This window comes from Mustelus asterias, chromosome 31, assembly GCF_964213995.1.
Source record: "Mustelus asterias chromosome 31, sMusAst1.hap1.1, whole genome shotgun sequence".
Taxonomy (NCBI): Eukaryota; Metazoa; Chordata; class Chondrichthyes; order Carcharhiniformes; family Triakidae; genus Mustelus; species Mustelus asterias.
Window position 1 is genome coordinate 7,798,701 of NC_135831.1, and position 24,398 is coordinate 7,823,098.

Below are 24,398 nucleotides of genomic sequence, written 5' to 3' on the forward strand. Positions count from 1 at the left end.
GTGGGGGAACCTTTAATCTCTATCTAACCGTGTGCTGTCTCCTGTTGAACTTTTCTCCCCCCTTTATTCTTCCACAGGATCAGGGTGTCACTGGCAATGCCAACGGTGTCAGTGGTTAGTACGGCTGCCTCACAGCGCCAGGGACCCGGGTTCGATTCCCGGCTTGGGTCACTGTCTGTGTGGAGTTTGCACATTCTCCCCCGTGTCTGCGTGGGTTTCCTCCGGGTGCTCCGGTTTCCTCCCACCGTCCGAAAGACATGCTGGTTAGGGTGCATTAGGGAGTAGGGTAGGGGAGTCTAAAACTGGAGGGCATAGGTTTAAGGGGAGAGATACAAAAGGGTCCAGAGGAGCAATTTTTTCACACAGGGTGGTGAGTGTCTGGAACAAGCTGCCAGAGGTAGTAGTAGAGGCGGGTACAATTTTGCCTTTTAAGAAGCATTTAGACAGTTCCATGAGTAAGATGGGTATAGAGGGATATGGGCCAAACGCAGGCAATTGGGACGAGCTCAGTGGTAAAAGCTGGGTGGCATGGACAGGTTGGGCCGAAGGGCCTGTTTCTATGCTGTAAACCGCTATGACTCTGTGAGGTGGGATGGGAGAGTCCCACCCCTATTTACTCTGAGTGCTCCATTTCCTCCCACAGTCCGAAAGAGGTGCTGGTTAGGCGAATCAGCCATGCTAAATTCTCCCACAGTGTTACCCAAACAGGCGCCGGAGTGTGGCGACTAGGGGGATTTTCACAGTAACTTCATTGCAGTGTCAATGTAAGCCTTACTTGTGACAGGAATAAAATTAAACCATACTCTGTGGTTTATTAATAGGGACGTAGAGTACGAGGAAGAAAATGTGTTTCATTATGGCTCTGGGACTGTTCGCCTCTGAACAGAGAAGGTTGAGGGGTGATTCAATAGCTGTGTTCAAAAGAAATCCAGGGTTTTGCAGAACCCAATCAGGCGAATTGGTTACCAGGCAATACAGATTGAAGAAAATTGGCAAAGAACTGGGAAGAAGATGAGGAGAATCTTTTTACGCAGCGACTTGATGTTATTGTGGAAGTTAGGTGACACCTTGTGTCCTAGCCTGGAATGCAGTGTTTATGGAACAAGGATTCAGTCACTTACCCTGAGTGTATAAGCACTGGCCTTACTGAAGGCCTTGTTTGGCCAATGATCAATTTCCATTTCTTGGAAGTGTTTTTTTTGAACAGCTTCTTCCCTGCTGCCGGCAGACTTTCGAATAGACCTACCCCGCGCTAAGCTGATCTTTCTCTACACCCTAGCTATGACTGTAACACTACATTCTGCACTCCTTCTCCATGAATGGTATGCCTTGCCTGACACTATGGGGCAATTTAGCACGGCCAGTCAACCTAACCCGCGCATCTTTGGAGTAAATCGGAGCGCCCAAAGGAAACCCACGCAGAACACGGTGGAGGGGGGGGGGGAGAACGTGCAAACTCCACGCAGACAGTGAGCCGAAGCTGGAATTGAACTCGGCTCCCCGGCGCAGTGAGGCAGCAGTGCTAACCCACTGTGCCACCGAGGATCCCGAGGATACCGACCATCTGGTCCTGAGGACTTGTCGGCTTTTCACTCTGATCATTTCATAGAAATCATAGAAGCCCTACAGTACAGAAAGAGGCCATTCGGCCCATCGAGTCTGCAGCGACCACAACCCCACCCAGACCCTACCCCGATATCCCTACATATTTTACCCGCTAATCCCTCTAACCTACACATCCCAGGACACTAAGGGGCAATTTTAGAATGGCCAACCAACCTCACCCGCACATCTTTGGACTGTGGGAGGAAACCGGAGCACCCGGAGGAAACCCACGCAGACACGAGGAGAATGTGCAAACTCCACTCCTGAGCACCTTTTCCCAAGTGATTGCTTTCAGCGCGTAAGAAACAATACTTCTCACTGTTTCCCAATACATGTGACAATAAATCAAATCCATCTCCCCATGTACTCTATGAACGGTATGCTTTGTCTATATAGCGCGCAAGAAACAATACTTCTCACTGTTTCCCAATACATGTGACAATAATAAATCAAATCCATCTCCCCATGTACTCTATGAACGGTATGCTTTGTCTGTATAGCGCGCAAGAAACAATACTTTTCACTGTATCCCAATACATGTGACAATAATAAATCAAATCAAATTATGGAACTTTAATTTTCACAATTGTTTGTAACCTAAATAAACCCAAAAATATTTTTATAATTTTACTAGTGTCACAAGTAGGCTTACATTAACACTGCAATGAAGTTGCTGTGAAATTCCCCTAGTCGTCACACTCCGGCGCCTGTTCGGGTAACACTGAGGGGCAATTTAGCACGGCCAATGCACCCGAACCAGCACATCTTTCAGACTGGGAGGAAACTGGAGCACCCGGAGGAAACCCACGCAGACACATAGAACATTACAGTGCAGTACAGGCCCTTCGGCCCTCGATGTTGCGCCGACCAGTGGTACCAATCTAAAGCCCCTCTAATCTACACTATTCCAATATCATCCATATGTTTATCCAATAACCATTTGAATGCTCCTAATGTTGACGAGTCCACCACTGCTGCAGGCAGGGCATTCCACGCCCTTACTACTCTCTGAGTAAAGAACCTACCTCTGACATCTGTCCTATATCTATCACCCCTCAATTTAAAGCTATGTCCCCTCGTGCTAGCCATCACCATCCAAGGAAAAAGACTCTCACTATCCACCCTATCTAATCCTCTGATCATCTTGTATGCCTCTATTAAGTCACCTCTTAACCTTATTCTCTCTAACGAAAACAACCTCAAGCCCCTCAGCCTTTCCTCACGATTTTCCCACCATACCAGGCAACATCCTGGTAAATCTCCTCTGCACCCTTTCCAACACTTCCACATCTTTCCTATAATACAGCGACCAGAACTGTACGCAATACTCCAAATGCGGCCGCACCAGAGTTTTGTACAGTTGCAGCATGACCTCCTGGCTCCGAAACTCAATCCCTCTACCAATAAAAGCTAACACACCGTACGCCTTCTTAACAACCCTATCAACCTGGGTGTCAACTTTCAGGGATCTATGCACATGGACACCCAGATCCCTCTGTTCATCCACACTACCAAGTATCTTACCATTAGCCCAGTACTCTGTATTCCTGTAACTCCTTCCAAAGTGAATCACCCCACACTTTTGCGCATTAAACTCCATTTGCCACCTCTCAGCCCAGCTCTGCAGCTTATCTATGTCCCTCTGTAACCTGCCACTTCCCTCCGCACTGTCTACAACTCCACCGACTTTAGCGTCATCCGCAAATTTACTAATCCATCCTTCCACGCCCTCATCCAGGTCATTAATAAAAATGACAAACAGCAGTGGCCCCAAAACAGATCCTTGCGGTACACCACTAGTAACTGAACTCCAGGATGAACATTTCCCATCAACCACCACCCTCTGTTTTCTTACAGCTAGCCAATTCCTGATCCAAACCACTAAATCACCCTCAATCCCATGTGTCCAGACACGGGGGGGGGGGGAGAACGTGCAGACTCCGCACAGACAGTGACCCAAGCCGGGAATTGAACCCGAGACCCTGGCGCTGTGAGGCAGCAGTGCTAACCACTGTGCCGCCATTGGTGTTGCTAGTGACACTCTGATTCTGGGGGTGGGGGGAATGTTCCCAGGGCTGGGACAGCACACGGTTCGATACAGATTATAGGTCCCTCACACCAGCTGGGCTCCAGCACTAGCGTAAGATTGCACATGAGTTTGTGTTTGACCCTCCCTGAGTGAGATTTGCGACTTGAATTGCCTGAGATTTTAAAAACTCATTTCACATCAGAGAGTTGTTGTCCAAAAGCAGCAGAGTCTTTGACGCTGTCCGTCAGGTAACCGGAGCCCAGACTTAACCATGCAGAGTGTTCCTGTAAATGGTGCGGTTAGATCTCGGTGTAAAATGTCCTCGTGAGCTCTCCGAAGCTTGCCTTTGTCTCCCTCTCACGCCCTCTCTCTCTCTCTCTCTCGCCGCTGTAACCCACAGGTCAAAATTGACGAGATTGACGAGCAGTGGTCCGGCTCGCTGCACATGGGGCTGACCACCCTCCAGCCGCTGGACATCACCTGCACCTCCTCGGGCCTTCCGTCTTCCCTGCTGGAGCTGAGGTCGAAGGTCAGCTGGCTGGTCAGTGGCTCCGAGGTCCGGCGGAACGGGACGCTGCAGAAGCAGAACTACGGCTTCTCGATGGAGCGGCTGACGGTAAGAGGGCAGGAAGGGGATGTCCGCTCCGACCTTGCAGCCACAGGCGTGGAGCCTGGCAACTGTCTGAGACTGCCTGGGGGAACTGATCTCATTCTGCTGGACTTCCCTTCAGGTGACTCTCCACACTTAGCAACGGTAGCTCAGTCGTAACCACTCCTGCCTCCGAGTCAGAAGTCTATTCAAGTACTTGTAGAAACTTTGCCTTTGCAAAACAGACCTTTCCAAGTATCCGACTATAATCATCTAAATAATGGATTCTAGCACTTCCCGATTAGACATTAGAAGTTTATTTATGAGTCACAGGTAAGGCTTACATTAACACTGCAACAGAACCATAGAAAATTACAGCTCAGAGACAGGCCTTTTGGCCCTTCTTGTCTGTGCCGAACCATTTTTTGCCTAGTCCCACTGACCTGCACTTGGACCATATCCCTCCACACCCCTCTCATCCATTAACCCGTCCAAGTTTTTCTTAAATGTTAAAAGTGATTTACCACTTTATCCGGCAGCTCATTCCACACTCCCACCACTCTCTGCGTGAAGAAGCCCCCCCTAATATTCCCTTTAAACTTTTCTCCTTTCACCCTTAACCCATGCCCTCTGGTTTTTTTCTCCCCTAGCCTCAGCGGAAAAAGCCTGCTTGCATTCACTCTATCTATACCCATCAAAATCTTATACACCTCTATCAAATCTCCCCTCAATCTTCTACGCTCCAGGGAATAAAGTCCCAACTTATTCAATCTCTCTCTGTAACTCAGCTTCTCAAGTCCCGGCAACATCCTTGTGAACCTTCTCTGCACTCTTTCAACCTTATTTACATTCTTCCTGTAACTAGGTGACCAAAACCTAGTACACAACACTCCAAATTCGGCCTCACCAATGCCTTATATAACCATACCATAACACTCCAACTTTTCTACTCGATACTCCGATTTATAAAGGCCAATGTACCAAAGGCACTCTTTACGACCCTATCCACCTGTGACGTCACTTTTAGGGAATTCTGTACCTGTATTCCCAGATCCTTCTGTTCAACTGCACTCTTCAGAGTCTTACCATTTACCCTGTGCGTTCTACTTTGGTTTGTCCTTCCAATGTGCAATATCTCTCACTTGTCTGCGTTAAATTCCATTTGCCATTTTTCTAGTTGGTCCAAATCCCTCTGCAAGCTTTGAAAACCTTCCTCACTGTCCACTACACGTCCAATCTTTGTATCATCAGCAAACTTGCTGATCCAATTTACCACACTATCATCCAGATCATTGATATTGATGACAAACAACAATGGACCCAACACCGATCCCTGCGGCACACCACTAGTCACAGGCCTCCACTCAGAGAAGCAATCCTCCACAACCACTCTCTGGCTTCTTCCATCGAGCCAGTGTCTAATCCAATTTACTACCTCCCCATGTATACCTAGCGACTGAACCTTCCTAACTAACCTCCCATGAGAGAGCTTGTCAAAGGCCTTGCTGAAATCCAGGTAGACAACATCCACCGCCTTCCCTTCATCCACTTTCCTGGTAACCTCCTCGAAAAACTCTAATAGATTGGTCAAACATGACCTACCACGCACAAAGCCATGTTGACTCTCCCTAATAAGTCCCTGTCTATCCAAATATTTGTAGATCCTATCCCTTATCACACCTTCCAATAACTTGCCCACCACCGACGTCAAACTTACTGGCCTATAATTTCCCGGATTTCTTTTGGAACCTTTTTTAAACAACGGAACAACATGAGCCACCCTCCAATCATCCGGCACCTCCCCCGTGAATACTGACATTTTAAATATGTCTGCCAGGGCCCCTGCAAGTTCAACACTAGCTTCCCTCAAGGTCCGTGGGAATACCCTGTCCGGTCCTGGGGATTTATCCACTCTGATTTGCCTCAAGACAGCGAGCACCTCCTCCCCTTTAATCTGTAAAAGTTCCATGACCTCCCTACCTGTTTGCCCTATTTCCGTAGACTCCATGCCCGTTTCCTCAGTAAATACGGATGCAAAAAAACCATTTAGTATCTCCCCCATCTCTTTTGGTTCCATACACAGTCTACCACTCTGGTCTTCAAGAGGACCCATTTTATCCCTCACTATCCTTTTGCTCCGAACATACCTATAGAAGCTCTTTGGATTTTCCTTCACTCTGTCTGCCAAAGCAACCTCATGTCTTCTTTTAGCCCTCCTGATTTCCCTCTTAAGTAGCTTCTTGCACTTTTTATACTCCTCGAGCATCTGATCTGTTCCTTGCTGCCTGTACATTTCATACAACTCTCTCTTCCTCTTAATCAGTGTTACAATCTCCCTCGAGAACCAAGGTTCCTTATTCCTATTTACTTTGCCTTTAATCCTGACAGGAACATACAAACTCTGCACTCTCAAAATTTCTCCTTTGAAGGCCTCCCACTTTCCATTTACATCCTTACCAGAGAACAGCCTGTGCCAATCCACACTTCCCAGATCCCTTCTCATTTCATCAAATTTGGCCTTTTTCCAGTTCAGAACTTCAACCCGAGGACCAGATCTATCCTTATCCACGATCAGGTTGAAACTAATGGCATTATGATCACTGGATCCAAAGTGTTCCCTCACACTCACATCCATCACCTGCCCTAACTCATTTCCCAATAGGAGATCCAATATCGCATCCTCTCTAGTTGGCACCTCTTTATACTGATGTAGAAAATTCTCCTGAACACATTTTACAAACTCTACCCCGTCTAAACCTTTAACAGTAAGCGAATCCCAATCTATATGTGGAAAATTAAAATCCCCTACCATCACAACCTTGTGTTTCTTGCAGTTGTCAGCTACCTCTCTGCTGATTTGCTCCTCCAATTCTCGCTGACTATTGGGTGGTCTATAATACAACCCCATTAACGTGGTCATACCTTTCCTGTTTCTCAGCTCCACCCATAGGGCCTCTGTAGACAAGCTCCCTAATCTATCCTGCCTGAGTACCGCTGTAACATTTTCCCTGACCAACAATGCCACCCCCCCACCTTTTATCCCTCTGCCTCTATCCCGCCTGAAACATTGGAACCCTGGAACATTGAGCTGCCAGTCCTGCCCCTCCTGTAGCCAAGTTTCACTAATGGCTATAATGTCACATTTCCATGTGTCTATCCACGCCTTCAGCTCATCTGCCTTCCCCACAATACTCCTGGCATTGAAATAGACACACCTCAAAAGATTATTTCCACCACACTCTACCCTTCCATTTGTGATTTTGCTTGAACTAACCTGTCTTTTTACCCCTGCTCCACTATCTGCTCTGGCACTCTGGTTCCCACCCCCCTGCAAATCTAGTTTAAATGCTCCCCAATAACACTAGCAAATCTCCCGAGCCAGGATTCGAACCCGGGTCCCTGGCCCTGAGAGACAGCAGAGCTAAACACTGTGCCACCGTACATTCGGTTAACCGGCCCAAAGCTCCCTGCATTCTCTCTCCCTCCTTTACTGAACCAAGGTGCTACATTGGATATTTTCCAATCCATTGGGACCCTTCCACAATCGAAGGAAGTTTAGAAGATTATAGCCCATGCCGTGCAGAAGGAGGCCATTCAGCCCATCCAGTCTGCACTGGCCACAATCCCACCCAGGCCCTATTCTCGTAACCCCACACATTTACCCTACCTAGTCCCCCCTGACACTATGGGGCAATGTAGCATGTCCAATAAACCTAACCCGCACATCAGGGCGACACGGCAGCACAGTGGTTAGCACTGCTGCTTCACAGCGCCAGGGACCAGGGTTCGATTCCTGGCTTGGGTCACTGTCTGTGTGGAGACTGCACCTTTCCCCCCCGTGTCTGCGTGGGTTTCCTCCGGGTGCTGCGGTTTCCTCCCACATTCTGAAAGACGTGCTGGTTCGGCTGCGTTGACCTAAACAGGCACCGGAGTGTGGGCGACTAGGGGAATTTCACAGCAACTTCATTGCAGTGTTAATGTAAGCCTTACTTGTGACTTAACAAACTTTAAAACTTAATATTTGGAGTATGGGAGGGAACTGGAGCACCCGGAGGAAACCCACGCAGACCCGGGGAGAATGTGCAGACTCCGCGCAGTCACCCAAGCTGGGTGAACCCTAGCCCCTGGCGCGGTGAGACAGCAGTGCAGTGTGCTGTCATTTTGTCTCAGTCCTGAGGATGCCAGCCATCTGGTTCTGGGGACTTACCGGCTTTTCACTCTGACCGTTTCCCGACTGGTGATTGCTTTACGTTTTTCCATCCTGTCCACCTCTGTGGGGGACAATCACTAGCTTTAGCATCACACGGTGCGGACGATGCCCTTCAGCCCATTGCGTCCCCTCCGACACATGAGAAACACCCCAACTCCCACCTAATCCCAGTTGTCAGCACTTGGCCCGTAGCCCTGAATGTTATGACGTGCCAAGTGCTCATCCAGATACTTTATAAAGGATGCGAGGCAACCCGCTTCCACCACCCCTCCCAGGCAGCGCATTCCACCCTCTGGGTCAAAAAGTTCTTCCTCACATCCCCCCCCAAATTGCCCCTTACCTCACTTCCCCCCCAATCCCTCACCTTCAACCTGTGTCTCCTCTATGATCTCCTGTCACATGATCCCCCCAACACAACCCTCACTATTTCGTTTAAAGCCCTCTCTTCCACCCTAGTTAAATGACTAACCAGCACACTGGTCCCAACACAGCTCGGGTGAATGCTAACTCCACAGTTTCCACTTCACCCCGAATCAGCTCCCCTGAATTAAAATCCTTTTCGTAGAATCCCTCCTGCTCGGAAGAAGGCCGTTCGGCCCATCGAGCCTACACCAGCAACAATCCCACCAAGCCCTTATCTCCGTAACACCATGTGTTTATCCTGCCAGCCTCCTGACACAATTTGCCATGCTTTACTGTGTTTACCCCAGTCCAACGCCGGCATCTCCACAATTTAGCATGGCCAATCCACCTAACCTCCACATCTTTCGGCGGCACGGTAGCACAGTGGTTAGCACAACTGCTTCACAGCTCCAGGGACCGGGGTTCGATTCCCGGCTTGGAGTTTGCACGTTCTCGCCGTGTCTGCATGGGTCTCCTCCGGGTGCTCCAGTTTCCTTCCACAGTCCAAAGATGTGCGGGTTAGGTTGATTGGCCGTGCTAAAATTGCCCTTTAGTGTTTTGAGATGCGTAGGTTAGAGGGATTAGTGGCTAAAATATGCAGGGATATGGGGGTAGGGCATGGGTGGGATTGTGATCAGTGCAGACTCGATGGGCCAAATGGCCTCTCTCTGCACTGTAGGGTTTCTATGATTCTATGATCTTTGGACATTAAGTGGCAATTTAGCATAGCCAATTCACCTAACCTGCATATCTTGGAATACTATGGGGCAACTTAGCACGGCCAATCCACCTAACCCACACATCTTTGGACACGGGCAATTTAGCATGGCCAATCCACCTAACCTACACATCTTTGGACACGGGCAATTTAGCATGGCCAATCCACCTAACCTACACATCTTTGGACACGGGCAACTTAGCATGGCCAATCCACTTAACCCACACATCTTTGGTCATTAAGGGGCAATTTAGCATGACAAATCCACCTAACCTGAACATCTTTGGACACGGGCAACTTAGCATGGCCAATCCACCTAACCTGCACATCTTTGGATGCTAAGGGGCCATTTAGCCGAAGGGCCTGTTTGTGCTGTAGTTTTTCTATGTTCTTAACCTGTACATCTTTGGACACTAAGGGGTAATTTAGCATGGCCAATCCACCTTTTCTCCCTCGCCAGTCTTTGGGGCACGCATTCATCCCCCTCGTTCTATTTACCCTTGTCGCTCAGGTAATAACACGGAAGTTGTTACCTTCAAGGTTCTGCTTTTTAATTTAGCCCCCACTGCTCATAATCCCTGAAATGAACCTCTTTCCTTGTCCTGTGTACATCATTGGATCCCACGTGGACCACAGGTGGAGGGGTGCAAGGTTGCAGCGGTGGCCATCGCTGGGCCCGCACTTCTTCCCATGGCTCACCTGTACCTCTGCAGAATATGTGGTCACCCTCCCCCACCAACAACCCCAACCCCCGCAGCACCTCGCGGCTCTGACTGAGATTGCCATCGTTCTTACTTCATGCCTCTTTGCCGTAGGTCGGTAACCGAGTTGGCGTGAAGCATGCCAGCGATGACACCATGCATATTTTCGTTGACGGAGAGGACATGGGCGTGGCAGCGGCTGGTATCGCCAAGGTGAGTGCCCCACCACTGAGGGGAAGGCAGCCGGAGCCGGAAGCGGGCAAACGCTGACCCTCCATAGCAGACGGCTGTATACACGGTGAGGAACCCACGCAGTAAAGAGTCTGTCCGTTATCACGGTCCATCTCCAGAGCTCTGGTCAGTCTCCATCTGGAGCAACTGTGTTCAGTCCTGGGTGAAGTAGCTCAGGAAAGCAGGAATTGGCCTTCAGGAGGGGGGGCGGTGGGGTGAGGGAGAGAGAAAGGTGAGTGGGAGACGAACCAGGACGTCAAGTCTGCACTGGCTCTCTGACAGAGTGTTTTCCCCAGGTCCTCTTCCCTGCCCGATTCCCATAACCCCACACATTTACCATCCATCTAACCTACACATCTTGGGACACGAAAGAGAATTTAGCACGGCCAATCCATCTGTTATACAGTTTCTAATTTAAACACCATCCAAACATTCCTGTTTAATGAGACAAACAAAGACAGTAATTCAATTATTTTTTGATTTAACACTTCTAGAACCAACTCAAACAATAAACAGTTGCAACTCATTAATTCTTTACGGAATTTTAACTCTGACTGAACATTAACTTTCAACTGAACTCCAACTCTTAAACTGTATCTTAACTTTAACTGAACGTCAACTTAAACTAAACTTGTAACTATTTAACTGAAAAATATCCTCGATGTAGAATCTATCTTCTTCTTCTCTGAAGCATCCTTTAGGGTACAGGTCTTCTTGCGATGGTTGGTCTCCTCGGGTTATTGCTGGCAAACAAAGGCGGCACATGTCTCTTTATCCACAATTCCCCACTGGCTTCCGGAAGATTCTTGCTCCTGTCATCCAGCCAACTGTGTAACCAGAAACCGATCACATGGCTCAAACATCCAATGAAATTACTTGCGAACGACACCATTACACTCAGTTCAAACTATAGGCTCCGTACATAACATCCATATAAATAAAAGCCACACTGTCTGGGTCACTGTAAACAACTTCCCTTATCTGGGTAGCTTCAGACCACAGCTCCCAAACCAGAGAAACTTTATGACCTGCATCTGCATTTAATCTAGAAATTGACCACAAAATCCCAGCATGCTGAGCTCCCCGATAGAAAAGCAATCTTAAAGCCACAATTGCCATTATTGTTGTTAAATCATTGTTATTGCCATTCTTTCTCTGTCCACACATCTAACTTACACATCTTTGGACACGAAGGGGCAATTTAGCACGGCCAATCCCCCTAACCCGCACATCATTGGACACTAAGGGGCAATTTCGCACGGCCAATCCACCTAACCTGCACATCTTTGGACAGTGAGGGGCAATTTAGCACGGCCAATCCACCTAACCTGCACATCATTGGACACTAAGGGGCAATTTAGCATGGCCAATCCACCTAACCCGCACATCATTGGACACTAAGGGGCAATTTAGCATGGCCAATCCACCTAACCTGCACATCTGTGGACACTAAGAGGCAATTTATCATGGCCAATCCACCTTACCTGCACATCTTTAGACACTAAGGGGCAATTTGGCATGGCCAATCCCGCTAACCTGCACATCTTTGGACATGATGTGGAGATGCCGGCGTTGGACTGGGGTAAACACCGTAAGAAGTTTAACAACACCAGGTTAAAGTCCAACAGGTTTATTTGGTAGCAAAAGCCGCACAAGCTTTCGGAGCTCCAAGCACCTTCTGGCTTGGAGCTCTGAAAGCTTGTGTGACTTTTGCTACCAAATAAACCTGTTGGACTTTAACTTGGTGTTGTTAAACTTCTTACCATCTTTGGACACTCGGGGGTAATTTAGCACGGCCAATCCATCTAACCCGCACATCCTTCAGACTGTGGGAGGAAACTGGAGCACCCGGAGGAAACCCACGCAGACACGGGGGGAGAACGTGCAGACTCCGCACAGACAGTGACCCGAGGCTGGAATCGAACCCGGGTCCCAGGCTGCTGTGAGGCAGCGGCGCTAACCCGCTGTGCCACCGTGTCGCCCAAAGCAGTGCTGATAGAGGCCTGGTGGTTGGTTCCTGTGGGGCATCGACACAGGATGAAGCAGTCGGGCCGAACGGCCTGTTTTTGTTTAACGCTGGGATGTTTATTGAATACATTTCCATCCCAGTCGCGACAGGATCTGACCCTGTCAGTGCCTCAGATTTGAATGTTAATTTTACTAAATTGTTTATTTTCTCTCTCTCTCTCTCGTGCTTCCAGAATGTTTTTGCGGTCGTCGATTTGTATGGGAAGGTGGTGTCGGTGTCCATCGTGAGCTCCAGCGCCCTGGAGGAGACCGAGAGTACGAAACCGCCCTCCATGTCGTCAGAGAGCTGCAGTGAGGAGGAGGAGGAGCTGAGCCCTGTAAGGAAAGGCCACACGGTTTCCGTTCCCCCTCCTTCTGGGATTAGATCTGATTTATTATTGTCACATGTATCGGGATACAGTGAAAAGTATTGTTTCTTGCGCGCTATACAGACAAAGCATACCGTTCATAGAGTACATAGGGGAGAAGGATCTGATTTATTATTGTCACATGTATTGGGATACAGTGAAAAGTATTGTTTCTTGCGCGCTATACAGACAAAGCATACCGTTCATAGAGTACAGAGGGGAGAAGGATTTGATTTATTATTGTCACATGTATTGGGATACAGTGAAAAGTATTGTTTCTTGCGCGCTATACAGACAGAGCGTACCGTTCATAGAGAAGGAAAGGAGAGGGTGCAGAATGTAGTGTTACAGTCATAGCTAGGGTGTAGAGAAAGATCAACTTAATGCGAGGTAGGTCCATTCAAAAGTCTGACGGCAGCAGGGAAGAAGCTGTTCTTGCGTCAGTCGGTACGTGACCTCAGACTTTTCTTTCTTTTTCCCGAAAGAAGAAGGTGGAAGAGAGAATGTCCGGGGTGCGTGGGGTCCTTGATTATGCTGGCTGCTTTTCCCCGAGGCAGCGGGAAGTGTAGACAGAGTCAATGGATGGGAGGCTGGTTTGCGTGATGGACTGGGCGACATTCACGACCTTTTGTGGTTTTCTTGTGGTCTTGGGCAGAGCAGGAGCCCAGACCAAGCTGTGATACATCCAGAAAGGATGCTTTCCATGGTGCCTCTGTAAAAGTTGGTGAGAGTCGTAGCTGACATGCCGAATTTCCTTAACTTGCTGAGAAAGTAGGTGGGCTTTCTTAACTATAGTGTCGGCATGGGGGGGACGAGGACAGATTGTTGGTGACCTGGACACCTAAAAACTTGAAGCTCTCGACCATTTCTACTTCGTTCCCGTTGATGTAGACAGGGGCATGTTCTCCACTACACTTCCTGAAGTCGATGACTGTCCATGAAGGCACTGACTCTCACTGGGACACCGTTTACGCAGGCCCTGCTCGCCTTCCGGGAACAAGGCCGGTGTGTATCCCCCGGAGAGTGAGCAAAGCCTCTTGTCCAGGGGGAACGCGGTAGAGGCTCGATCCTGGCCAGTCCCCACAGCCACGTGCTCGTGCATGCTTTTTCTGACAGGAAAGTCACAGGATGACAATCGGGAGCAGGGAATCTGGATCATTTCCGGCCCTCTGGTGCCGAGAAGCACTGAGATCTCGAGGGTCAACACTCAAAACTCCTACCCCGGCGATAATGAAGTAATTCAGGGCAGCACAGTGGTTAGCACCGCTGCCTCACAGCGCCAGGTCTTGGGGTGTGTATGTGTGGGGGGAGAGGGTCTTGGGGTTGTGTGTGGGGGGGGAGGGGGTCTCGGGGTTGTGTGTGTGGGGGAGAGGGTCTCGGGGTTGTGTGTGTGGGGGGAGGGGGTCTTGGGGTGTGTGTGTGGGGGAGAGGGTCTCGGGGTTGTGTGTGTGGGGGGAGGGGGTCTTGGGGTGTGTGTGTGGGGGGAGAGGGTCTCGGGGTTGTGTGTGTGGGGGGAGGGTCTCGGGGTTGTGTGTGTGGGGGGAGGGTCTCGGGGTTGTGTGTGTGGGGGGAGAGGGTCTCAGGGTTGTGTGTGTCGGGGGAGAGGGTCTCGGGGTGTGTGTGGGGGGGAGGGGGTCTCGGGGTTGTGTGTGTTTGGGGAGAGGGGGTCTCGGGGTGTGTGTGTGGGGGGAGGGGGTCTCGGGGTTGTGTGTGTGGGGGGGAGGGGGTCTCTGGGTGTGTGTGTGTGGGGGGAGAGGGTCTCGGGGTTGTGTGTGTGGGGGGGAGGGTCTCGGTGTTGTGTGTGGGGGGGGAGGGGGTCTCTGGGTGTGAGTGTGTGGGGAGAGGGGGTCTCGGGGTGTGTGTGTGGGGGAGGGGGTCTCGGGGTGTGTGTGAGGGGGGAGAGGGTCTCGGGGTGTGTGTGTGGGGGGGAGGGGGTCTCGGGGTGTGTGTGTGGGGGGAGGGTCTCGGGGTTGTGTGTGTGGGGGGGAGAGGGTCTCGGGGTTGTGTGTGTGGGGGGAGGGGGTCTCGGGGTGTGTGTGTGGGGGGAGGGGGTCTCGGGGTGTGTGTGTGGGGGGAGGGGGTCTCGGGGTGTGTGTGAGGGGGGAGAGGGTCTCGGGGTGTGTGTGTGGGGGGGAGGGGGTCTCGGGGTGTGTGTGGGGGGGAGGGGGTCTCGGGGTTGTGTGTGTGGGGGGGAGAGGGTCTCGGGGTTGTGTGTGTGGGGGGAGGGGGTCTCGGGGTGTGTGTGTGGGGGGAGGGGGTCTCGGGGTGTGTGTGTGGGGGGAGGGGGTCTCGGGGTGTGTGTGTGTGGGGGGAGGGGGTCTCGGGGTTGTGTGTGGGGGGAGGGGGTCTCTGGGTGTGAGTGTTTGGGGAGAGGGGGTCTCTGGGTGTGAGTGTTTGGGGGGAGGGGGTCTCTGGGTGTGAGTGTGTGGGGGGAGGGTCTCGGGGTTGTGTGTGGGGGGGGGAGAGTGTCTCGGGGTTGTGTGTGTGGGGGGAGGGGGTCTTGGGGTTGTGTGGGGGGGAGAGGATCTCGGGGTTGTGTGTGTGGGGGGGAGGGGGTCTCGGGGTTGTGTGTGGGGGGGGAGGGGGTCTCGGGGTGGGGATGTATTTCCACCTTGTCTCTTTCGGCCTGAGCAGCTCGGGGTCCCGCATTAATCGAACGCTGCGTCTCTTTCAGTGTGAGAATGAAGCTTCCGTCTTCCTGGCCACCGTGGAGTTCATGGAGAATCACGGCAGGAACATCTTGCTGTCCAACAATGGCCACACCGCCACCAGGGTGGCCAGCTACAACCAAGGTGTGGTGGCATCTGCCCAGCCATTGCCCCGCCAACTACTCTTCCAGGTAACAAGGGAGGGGGTGGTGGGGTGGGGTCATTAGGTGGAGGACACTATCTGACAGATGAGTGCCGGGTGGGGGGAAGGGTGGGTGCCATGTGGGGGGGGCGGGGGGAGGGTGGGTGCCATGTGGGGCGGGGGGGGGTGGGTGGGTGCCATGTGGGGGGGGGGGGGGGAGGGTGGGTGCCATGTGTGAGGGGGGGGAGGGTGGGTGCCATGTGGGAGGGGGGGGGGTGGGTGCCATGTGGGAGGGGGGGAGGGTGGGTGCCATGTGGGAGGGGGGGGTGGGTAGGTGCCATGTTGGGGGGGGGGGGGGGGAGAAGGGTGGGCGCCATGTTGGGGGGGGGGGAGGGTGGGTGCCATGTTGGGGGGGGTTGGAAGGGTGGGTGTCATGTGGGGGGGAGGGTGGGTGGGTGCCATGTTGGGGGGAGGGGGGGAGAGGGTGGGTGCCATGTGGGGGGGGAGTGATGGTTGAGGAGGGTAATGGTTGCAGGGTGGGTGGTTGGTACCTGGTGGATAGATGGGTGGGGGATGGAGGGTGCTGGGGAGGTGGGTGCCAGGTAGGGGCTGGTTGGTAGTGGGTGCCGGGGTTAGTGATGGGTTGGGTGGGGGATGGGTTGGTGGCGGGTGCGGGATGGGTGGGTGGCGGGTGGGTGGTGGGTACGGGATGGATGGGTGGGTAATGGGTGCCGGGTAGGGGATGGGTGGATGGGGGCGTTTGCAGAGCCTCAGGCAGACATCAGCCTTGTGTTGAGCTGTGTGTGGGAAGAATGGGCACGCGAGTTGAGGGTTTTCTTTTTCTGACCATCTACAGCCTGCTCAGGAACTGAGAGAGGGAGGCTATTCTGCCCATCCTAGCCTGCCGCACACAATTAGAACCCATCCCCAAACCTGTCACAGCACTGGGACTGGAGTGAAACTGGAGAGGCGCTCTGAGCTTCTGGTCTGTGCTCATGTCCAGTTCTCCCACGTTTCTCTCGGAATCATTCTCAGGTTCTTACTACCAATCTTTGATGCCTTGTTTCACTCTGCAGGCGTTCCCTTCTCCACTGTTCCATCATGAGGGCTTGGACTGACTGTTTCCTTTCAGCAGTGGGTTCCGGGTTTAACTCTTACTCCAGAGACGCTGTTACTTGGAATACTGTGTACAGTTTTGGTCACCCTATTATAGAAAGGATATTATTAAACTAGAAAGAGTGCAGAAAAGATTTACTGGGATACTACTGGGACTTGATGATTTGAGTTATAAGGAGAGGCTGGATAGACTGGGACTTTTTTCTCTGGAGTGTAGGAGGCTGAGGGGCGATCTTATAGAGGTGGCGGCACGGTAGCACAGTGGGTAGCACTGCTGCTTCACAGCTCCAGGGTCCCGGGTTCGATTCCCGGCTCGGGTCACTGTCTGTGTGGAGTTTGCACATTCTCCTCGTGTCTGCGTGGGTTTCCTCCGGGTGCTCCGGTTTCCTCCCACAGTCCAAAGATGTGCGGGTTAGGTTGATTGGCCAGGTTAAAAATTGCCCCTTAGAGTCCTGAGATGCGTAGGTTAGAGGGATTAGCGGGTAAAATATGTGGGGGTAGGGCCTGGGTGGGATTGTGGTCGGTGCAGACTCGATGGGCCGAATGGCCTCCTTCTGCACTGTAGGGATTCTATGATTCTATGAGGTCTATAAAATAAGAGGGGCACAGATCAGCTCGATAGTCAACATCTTTTCCCAAAGGTAGGGGAGTCTAAAACTAGAGGGCACAGGTTTAAGGTGAGAGGGGAGAGATACAAAAGGGTCCAGAGGGGCAATTTTTTCACACAGAGGGTGGTGAGTGTCTGGAACGAGCTGCCAGAGGTAGTAGTAGAGGAGGGTACAATTTTGCCTTTTAAAAAGCATTTAGACAGTTACATGGGTACGATGGGTATAGAGGGATATGGGCCAAACATGGGCAATTGGGACTAGCTTAGGGGTTAAAAAAGGGCAGCATGGACAAGTTGGGCCGAAGGGCCTGTTTCCATGCTGTAAATCTATATGACTCCACTCAGTGCAGTGCAGAGCAATTTATAGAATAGAATTCCTACAGTACAAAAGGAGGCCATTCAGCCCATCGAGGCTGCATCAAGTACAATCCCACCCAGGCCCTATCCCCGTAACCCCACATATTTACCCTTACAGTCCTCCCCCGACACTAAGAGACAATTTAGCATGGCCAACCAACCATCTTTGGGTTGTGGGAGGAAGCCGGAGCACCCGGAGGAAACCCACGCAGACACGGGGAGAACGTGCAGACTCCGCACAGACAGTGACCTGAGCCGGGAATCGAACCCGGGTCCCTGGCGCTGTGAGGCAGCAGTGCCACCGTGCCATCCCATTCCTTGTCCCCGGCACATTGACGTCCTCATTTTAGCTTAGCCTATCCTTTACCTCCTTCCTCCAGCCCAACCCATTCATAACGTTGCCTGCTACTCAAAATCGTAGAGTCCACACAGTGCAGAAGTAGGCCATTCGGACCACCGAACCTGTACTGCCAACTATCCCACCCAGGCTCTAACTTTGCCCCTCATAATTTTATAGACTTCTATCCGGTCTCCCCTCAGCCTCCACCGCTCCAGAGAAAACAACCCTAGTTCGTCCAGCCTCTACTTTATAGCTCATCCTCCTCTAATCCAGGTAAACCTCTTCTGCACCCTCTCCAAAGCCTCCACATCCTTCCTGTAATGCGACGACCAGAATTGGACGCAATATTCTATAAGTGCGGCCTAATCAAAGTTTTATAAAGCTGCAACATCACATCCTGACTCTTGTACTCAGTGTCCCGACCAATAAAGGCAAGCGTGCCATACGCATTCTTTACCACCCTATCTACTTGTGTGGCCACTTTCGGGGAGCTATGGACTTGAACCCCAAGATCCCTCTGTACCTCAATGCTGTTCAGGGTCCTGCCCTTAACGTTGGATCTCCCAAAGATCCGGTTTCCTCCCAAACTCCAAAGATGTGTGGGTTAGGTTGATTGGCCGTGCTAAATTGCCCCTTAGTGTCCTGCGGTGGGTAGGTTAGAGGGATTAGTGGGGTAAATATGTGGGCGGGACTGGGGCCTGGGTGGGATTGTTGATTTGATTTATTATTGTCACATGTATTGGGATACAGTGAAAAGTATTGTTTCTTGCTCGCTATACAGACAAAGCATACCGTTCATAGAGAAGGAAAGGAGAGAGTGCAGAATGTTAGTGTTACAGTCACAGCTAGGGTGCAGAGAAAGATCAAGTTACTGCGAGGTAGGTCCATTCAAAAGTCTGATGACATGCTGTTATTGGAGTAACTGGAGCAAGGGACAGGCACAGATTGATCCAATTGTGGCATATGAAGGGGGCGGCACAGTGGTTAGCTCTGCTGACTCTCAGCGCCAGGGACCCCGGTTCGATTCCCGGCTCGGGTCACTGTCTGTGTGGAGTTTGCACATTCTCCCCGTGTCTGCGTGGGTTTACTCCGGGTTCCACCCACAATCTCAAAGACGTGCTGGTTCGGGTGCATTGACCCAACAGGCGCCGGAGTGTGGCGACTAGGGGAATTTCACCGTAACTTCATTGCAGTGTTAATGTAAGCCTTACTTGTGACACTAATAAATAAACTTTACTATATTTTACATTATTTGTTCAGGCTTTTTTTGAAAATTATTGTTCAAAGAACACTTGCGTCTACATTTTGACCATTCCTTCTCTGATAGTCAAACATAACAGGCTGCAAGTTGATCGCATGGCATTAATTAGTACAAAACCTAGCAATCACAGCCCTTAGCTATCCCCAAGAGCTTACACTGCTGTGAAGCCATGAGGCCTCCTCAACCTTCTTCACTTTGAACAACTGTAGGTGTCAGTAATTGTGGTCGGTGCAGACTCGATGGGCCGAATGGCCTCCTTCTGCACTGTAGGGTTTCTACCTTGTTCTGGATTCCGCCCAGTGGAAGATACTAATGAGGAGTGCCGATAGCCGCTCGTTCAATCATTCTCCTCGTTGTGTTTCTCCCCTCAGATTCAGATCGATCGTCTGAACTCGCAGTGGACCTCGTCACTGTCGCTGGGCGTGATCGGAAACTCTCCCGAGCGGTTTAATTTTCCAGGGACCGCCTCGTCAATCAAACGTTCCGCTTGGCTGATCCAACGGGATTCGGTCTTTCACAACTCATTAAAGGTGAGAATCCTGAGCTTTATTCCTTCTGAGGTCCTCCCGAGACTGATTCATCCCCGATCCTCGATTCTTCTAACACGATCACGCTTAGACGATCACGCTTACAGCAAGGACTGCTGAACAGGATCACCATGAGGTAATGCATTTTGGAAGGTCTAATACAGATAGAAAATATGCAGTAAGTGGCAGAACCCTGAAGGACATCGATAAGCCACTCAAGTGGATAGAGCTGTGAAGAAGGCCTATAGTGTGTTAGCTTTTATTAACAGGGGGTTGGAGTTTAAGAGCCGTGGGGTTATGCTGCAACTGTACAGGACCTTGGTGAGACCACATTTGGAATATTGTGTGCAGTTCTGGTCACCTCATTATAAGAAGGATGTGGAAGCGCTGGAAAGAGTGCAGAGGAGATTTACCAGGGTGCTGCCTGGTTTGGAGGGTAGGTCTTATGAGGAAAGGTTGAGGGAGCGAGGGCTGTTCTCTCTGGAGCGGAGGAGGCTGAGGGGAGACTTAATCGAGGTTTATAAAATGATGAAGGGGATAGATAGAGTGAACGTTCAAAGACTATTTCCTCAGGTGGATGGAGCTATTACAAGGGGGCATAACTATAAGGTTCGTGGTGGGAGATACAGGAAGGATATCAGAGGTAGGTTCTTTACGCAGAGAGTGGTTGGGGTGTGGAATGGACTGCCTGCAGTGATAGTGGAGTCAGACACTTTAGGAACTTTTAAGCGGTTATTGGATAGGCACATGGAGCACACCAGGATGATAGGGAGTGGGATAGCTTGATCTTGGTTTCAGATAAAGCTCGGCACAACATCGTGGGCCGAAGGGCCTGTTCTGTGCTGTACTGTACTGTGTTCTAAGCAGAGGGATCTGGGTATACAGGTACACAGGTCACAAAGTGGCAACGCAGGTGGAGAAGGTAGTCAAGAAGGCATACTGGTACAGAGGTGGGGTCGCACGGGATCAGAGGTGAGCTGGCAAGGTGGATACAAAACTGGCTCGGTCATAGAGGACAGAGGGTAGCAGTGGAAGGGTGCATTTCTGAATGGAGGGCTGTGACAAGTGGTGTTCCTCAGGGATCAGTGCTGGGACCTTTGCTGTTTGTAATATATATAAATGATTTGGAAGAAAATGTAAGTGGTTTGATTAGTAAGTTTGCAGGCGACACAAAGGTTGGTGGATTTGTGGATAGCGATGAGGACCATCAGAGGATACAGCAGGATGTAAATTAGTTGGAGACTTGGGCAGAGAGATGGCAGATGGCGTTTAATCCGGACAAATGTGAGGTAATGCATTTTGGAAAGTCTAATACAGATAGGAAATATACAGTAAATGGCAGAACCCTTAAGTGTGTTGATGGGCAAAGGGATCTGGGTGTACAGGTACACAGGTCACTGAAAGGGGCAACGCAGGTGGAGAAGGTAGTCAAGAAGGCATACGGCATGCTTGCCTTCATCAGCTGGGGCATTGAGTTTAAAAATTGGCAAGTCATGTTTGCAGCTTTATAGAACCTTAGTTAGGCCGCACTTGGAACATAGTGTTCAATTCTGGTCGCCACACTACCAGAAGGCTTTGGAGAGGGTTCAGGATGTTAAACCAAAAGAGAAAATGCTGGAAAATCTCAGCAGGTCTGGCAGCATCTGTAAGGAGAGAAAAGAGCTGATGTTTTGAGTCCAGATGAGCCTTTGTCAAAACTTTGTCAAAGGGTCATCTGGACTCGAAACGTCAACTCTTTCCTCTCCTTACGGATGCTGCCCAGACCTGCTGAGATCTTCCAGCATTTTCTCTCTTGGTTTCAGATTCCAGCATCTGCAGTAATTAGCTTTTATCCTGGTACAGGATGTTGCCTGGTATGGAGGGCATTAGCTATGAGGAGAGGTTGGAGAGACTTGGTTTGTTCTCACTAGAGCAACGGAGGTTGAGGGGCGACCTGATAGAAGTCTACAAGATTATGAGAGGCATGGACAGAGTGGATAGTCAGAAGCTTTTTCCCCAGGGTGGAAGAGTCAATGACTAGGGGGCATAGGTTTAAGGTGCGAGGGGCAAGGTTTAAAGGAGTGTACGAGGCAAGTTTTTTTTAAACAAGAGGGTGGCGGGTACCTGGAACTCGCTGCCGGGGGAGGTAGTGGAAGCAGATACGATAGTGACTTTTAAGGGGCGTCTTGACAAATACATGAATAGGATGGGAATAGAGGGATACGGTCCCCGGGAAGGTTAGGGGTTTTTAGTTCAGACGGGCATCATGGTCGGTGCAGGCTTGGAGGGCCGAAGGGCCTGTTCCTGTGCTGTAATTTTCCCTGTTCTTTGTTCTATCCCTATCCTTTTAGTGAGAGGAGGTGCAGATGCCGGCGTTGGACTGGTGTAGGCACAGTAAGAAGTCTCACAACATTAGGTTAAAGTCCAACAGGTTTATTTGGAATCACAAGCTTTCGGAGCTCCGACTCACCTGATGAAGGAGCAGCGCTCCGAAAGTTCGTGATTCCACATAAACCTGTTGGATTTAACCTGGTGCTGTGAGACTTTTAGTGACAGGATCAGAAAAGGCAGAGACACTAATGTAGCTGATAATTAACAGTCATTAGCAATCGGAAAGTATTGTATGACAACACACATGACCTTATTGTCACATGTATTGGGATACAGTGAAAAGTATTGTTTCTTGCGCGCTGTACAGACAAAGCATGCCATTCATAGAGAAGGAAAGGAGAGAGTGCAGAATGTAGTGTTACAGTCATAGCTAGGGTGTAGAGAAAGATCAACTTAATATGAAGTAGATCCGTTCAAAAGTCTGACAGCAGCAGGGAAGAAGCTGTTCTTGAGTCGGTTGGTACGTGACCTCAGACTTTTGTATCTTTTTCCCGACGGAAGAAGGTGGAAGAGAGAATGTCCGGGGTGCGTGGGGTCCTTGATTATGCCGGCTGCTTTTCCCCGAGGCAGTGGGAAGTGTAGACAGAGTCAGTGGATGGGAGGCTGGGTTTGCGTGATGGACTGGGCTACATTCACGAGCTTTTGTAGTTCCTTGCGGTCTTGGGCAGAGCAGGAGCCCCATACCAAGCTGTGATACATCCGGAAAGGATGCTTTCTATGGCGCATCTGTAAAAGTTGGTGAGAGTTGTAGCTGACATGCCAAATTTCCTTAGTTTTCTGAGATGAAGCTGTTCTTGAGTAGGTTGGCATGTGATCTCAGACTTTTGTTGACTGAAGAAGGTGGAAGAGAGTGTTCCCTGGGTGCATGGCGTCTTCGATTATGCTGGCTGCTTTTCCAAGGCAGCAGTGGCACAGTGGGTAGGCACTGCTGCCTCACAGCGGGTTCGATTCCCGGCTTGGGTCATTGACTGTATAGAATCTGCACATTCTCCCCGTGTCTGCGTGGGTTTTCTCCCACAGTCTGAAAGAGATGCTGGTTATATATTGGCCGTGCTAAGTTCTCCCTCAGTGTTACCCAAACCGGCGTCGGAGTGTGGCGACTAAAGGATTTTCACAGTAACTTCATTGCAGTGTTAATGTAAGCCTACTTGTGACACTAATAAATAAACTTAAGCTTAAATCTAGAGACTCGAGCGTAATGATTACAGACTTTGGGTTTGACTTCCTAACCCATAGACAGCAATCAGTAAGGATAGGTAACAATACCTCCTCCACGATCATCCTCAACACAAGCTGTATCCTCAGCCCCTGCTATATTCCTTGTGCACCTATGGCTGTGCGGCCAAATTCCCCTCCAATTCGATTTTCCAGTTTGCTGACGACACCACCGTAGTGGGTCGGATCTCAAACAATGACGGGACAGAGTACAGGAATGAGACAGAGAATCTGGTGAACTGGTGCGGCAACAATAATCTCTCCCTCAATGTCAACAAAATGAAGGAGATTGTCATCGACTTCAGGAAGCGTAGTGGAGAACACGCCCCTGTCTACATCAACGGGGATGAAGTGGAAATGGTCGAGAGCTTCAGGTGTCCAGCTCACCAACAACCTGTCCTGGTCCCCCCCCCCCATGCCGACACTATAGTTAAGAAAGCCCCACCAATGCCTCTACTTTCTCAGAAGACTGAGGAAATTCAGCTACGACTCTCACCAACTTTTACAGATGCACCATAGAAAGCATTCTTTCTGGTTGTATCACAGCTTGGTCTGGGCTCCTGCTCTGCCCAAGACTGCAAGAAACTGTAAACGGTTGTGAATGTAGCCCAATCCATCACACAAACCAGCCACCCATCCATTGACTCTGTCTACACTTCCTGCTGCCTAGGCAAAGCAGTCGGCATAATCAAGATCCCCACGCACCCCGGACATTCTCTCTTCCACCTTCTTCCGTCGGGAAAAAGATACAAAAGTCTGAGGTCACGTACCAACCGACTCAAGAACAGCTTCTTCCCTGCTGCCGTCAGACTTTTGAATGGACCTATTTTATATTAAGTTGCTCTTTCTTTACACACTAGCTATGACTGTAACACTACATTCTGCACCCTCTAATACAATCATAGAATTCGACAATGCAGAAGGAGGCCATTCTGCCCATTGAGTCCGCACCAAC

At 50.5% G+C, this 24,398-nt stretch overlaps 1 protein-coding gene across 1 annotated transcript in view; it reads left to right on the top strand.

Moving 5' to 3' along the window:
• The window catches only part of neurl4 (neuralized E3 ubiquitin protein ligase 4), a 114,533-nt gene that overhangs the window by 52,015 nt on the left and 38,120 nt on the right, over positions 1 to 24,398 (top strand). Inside the window, exons 14-18 of the mRNA XM_078200784.1 lie at positions 4,035 to 4,250; positions 10,369 to 10,467; positions 12,687 to 12,830; positions 15,535 to 15,699; positions 19,703 to 19,861. Coding sequence (XP_078056910.1) covers positions 4,035 to 4,250; positions 10,369 to 10,467; positions 12,687 to 12,830; positions 15,535 to 15,699; positions 19,703 to 19,861 — 783 coding nt within the window. The remainder of the gene's footprint in view (positions 1 to 4,034; positions 4,251 to 10,368; positions 10,468 to 12,686; positions 12,831 to 15,534; positions 15,700 to 19,702; positions 19,862 to 24,398) is intronic.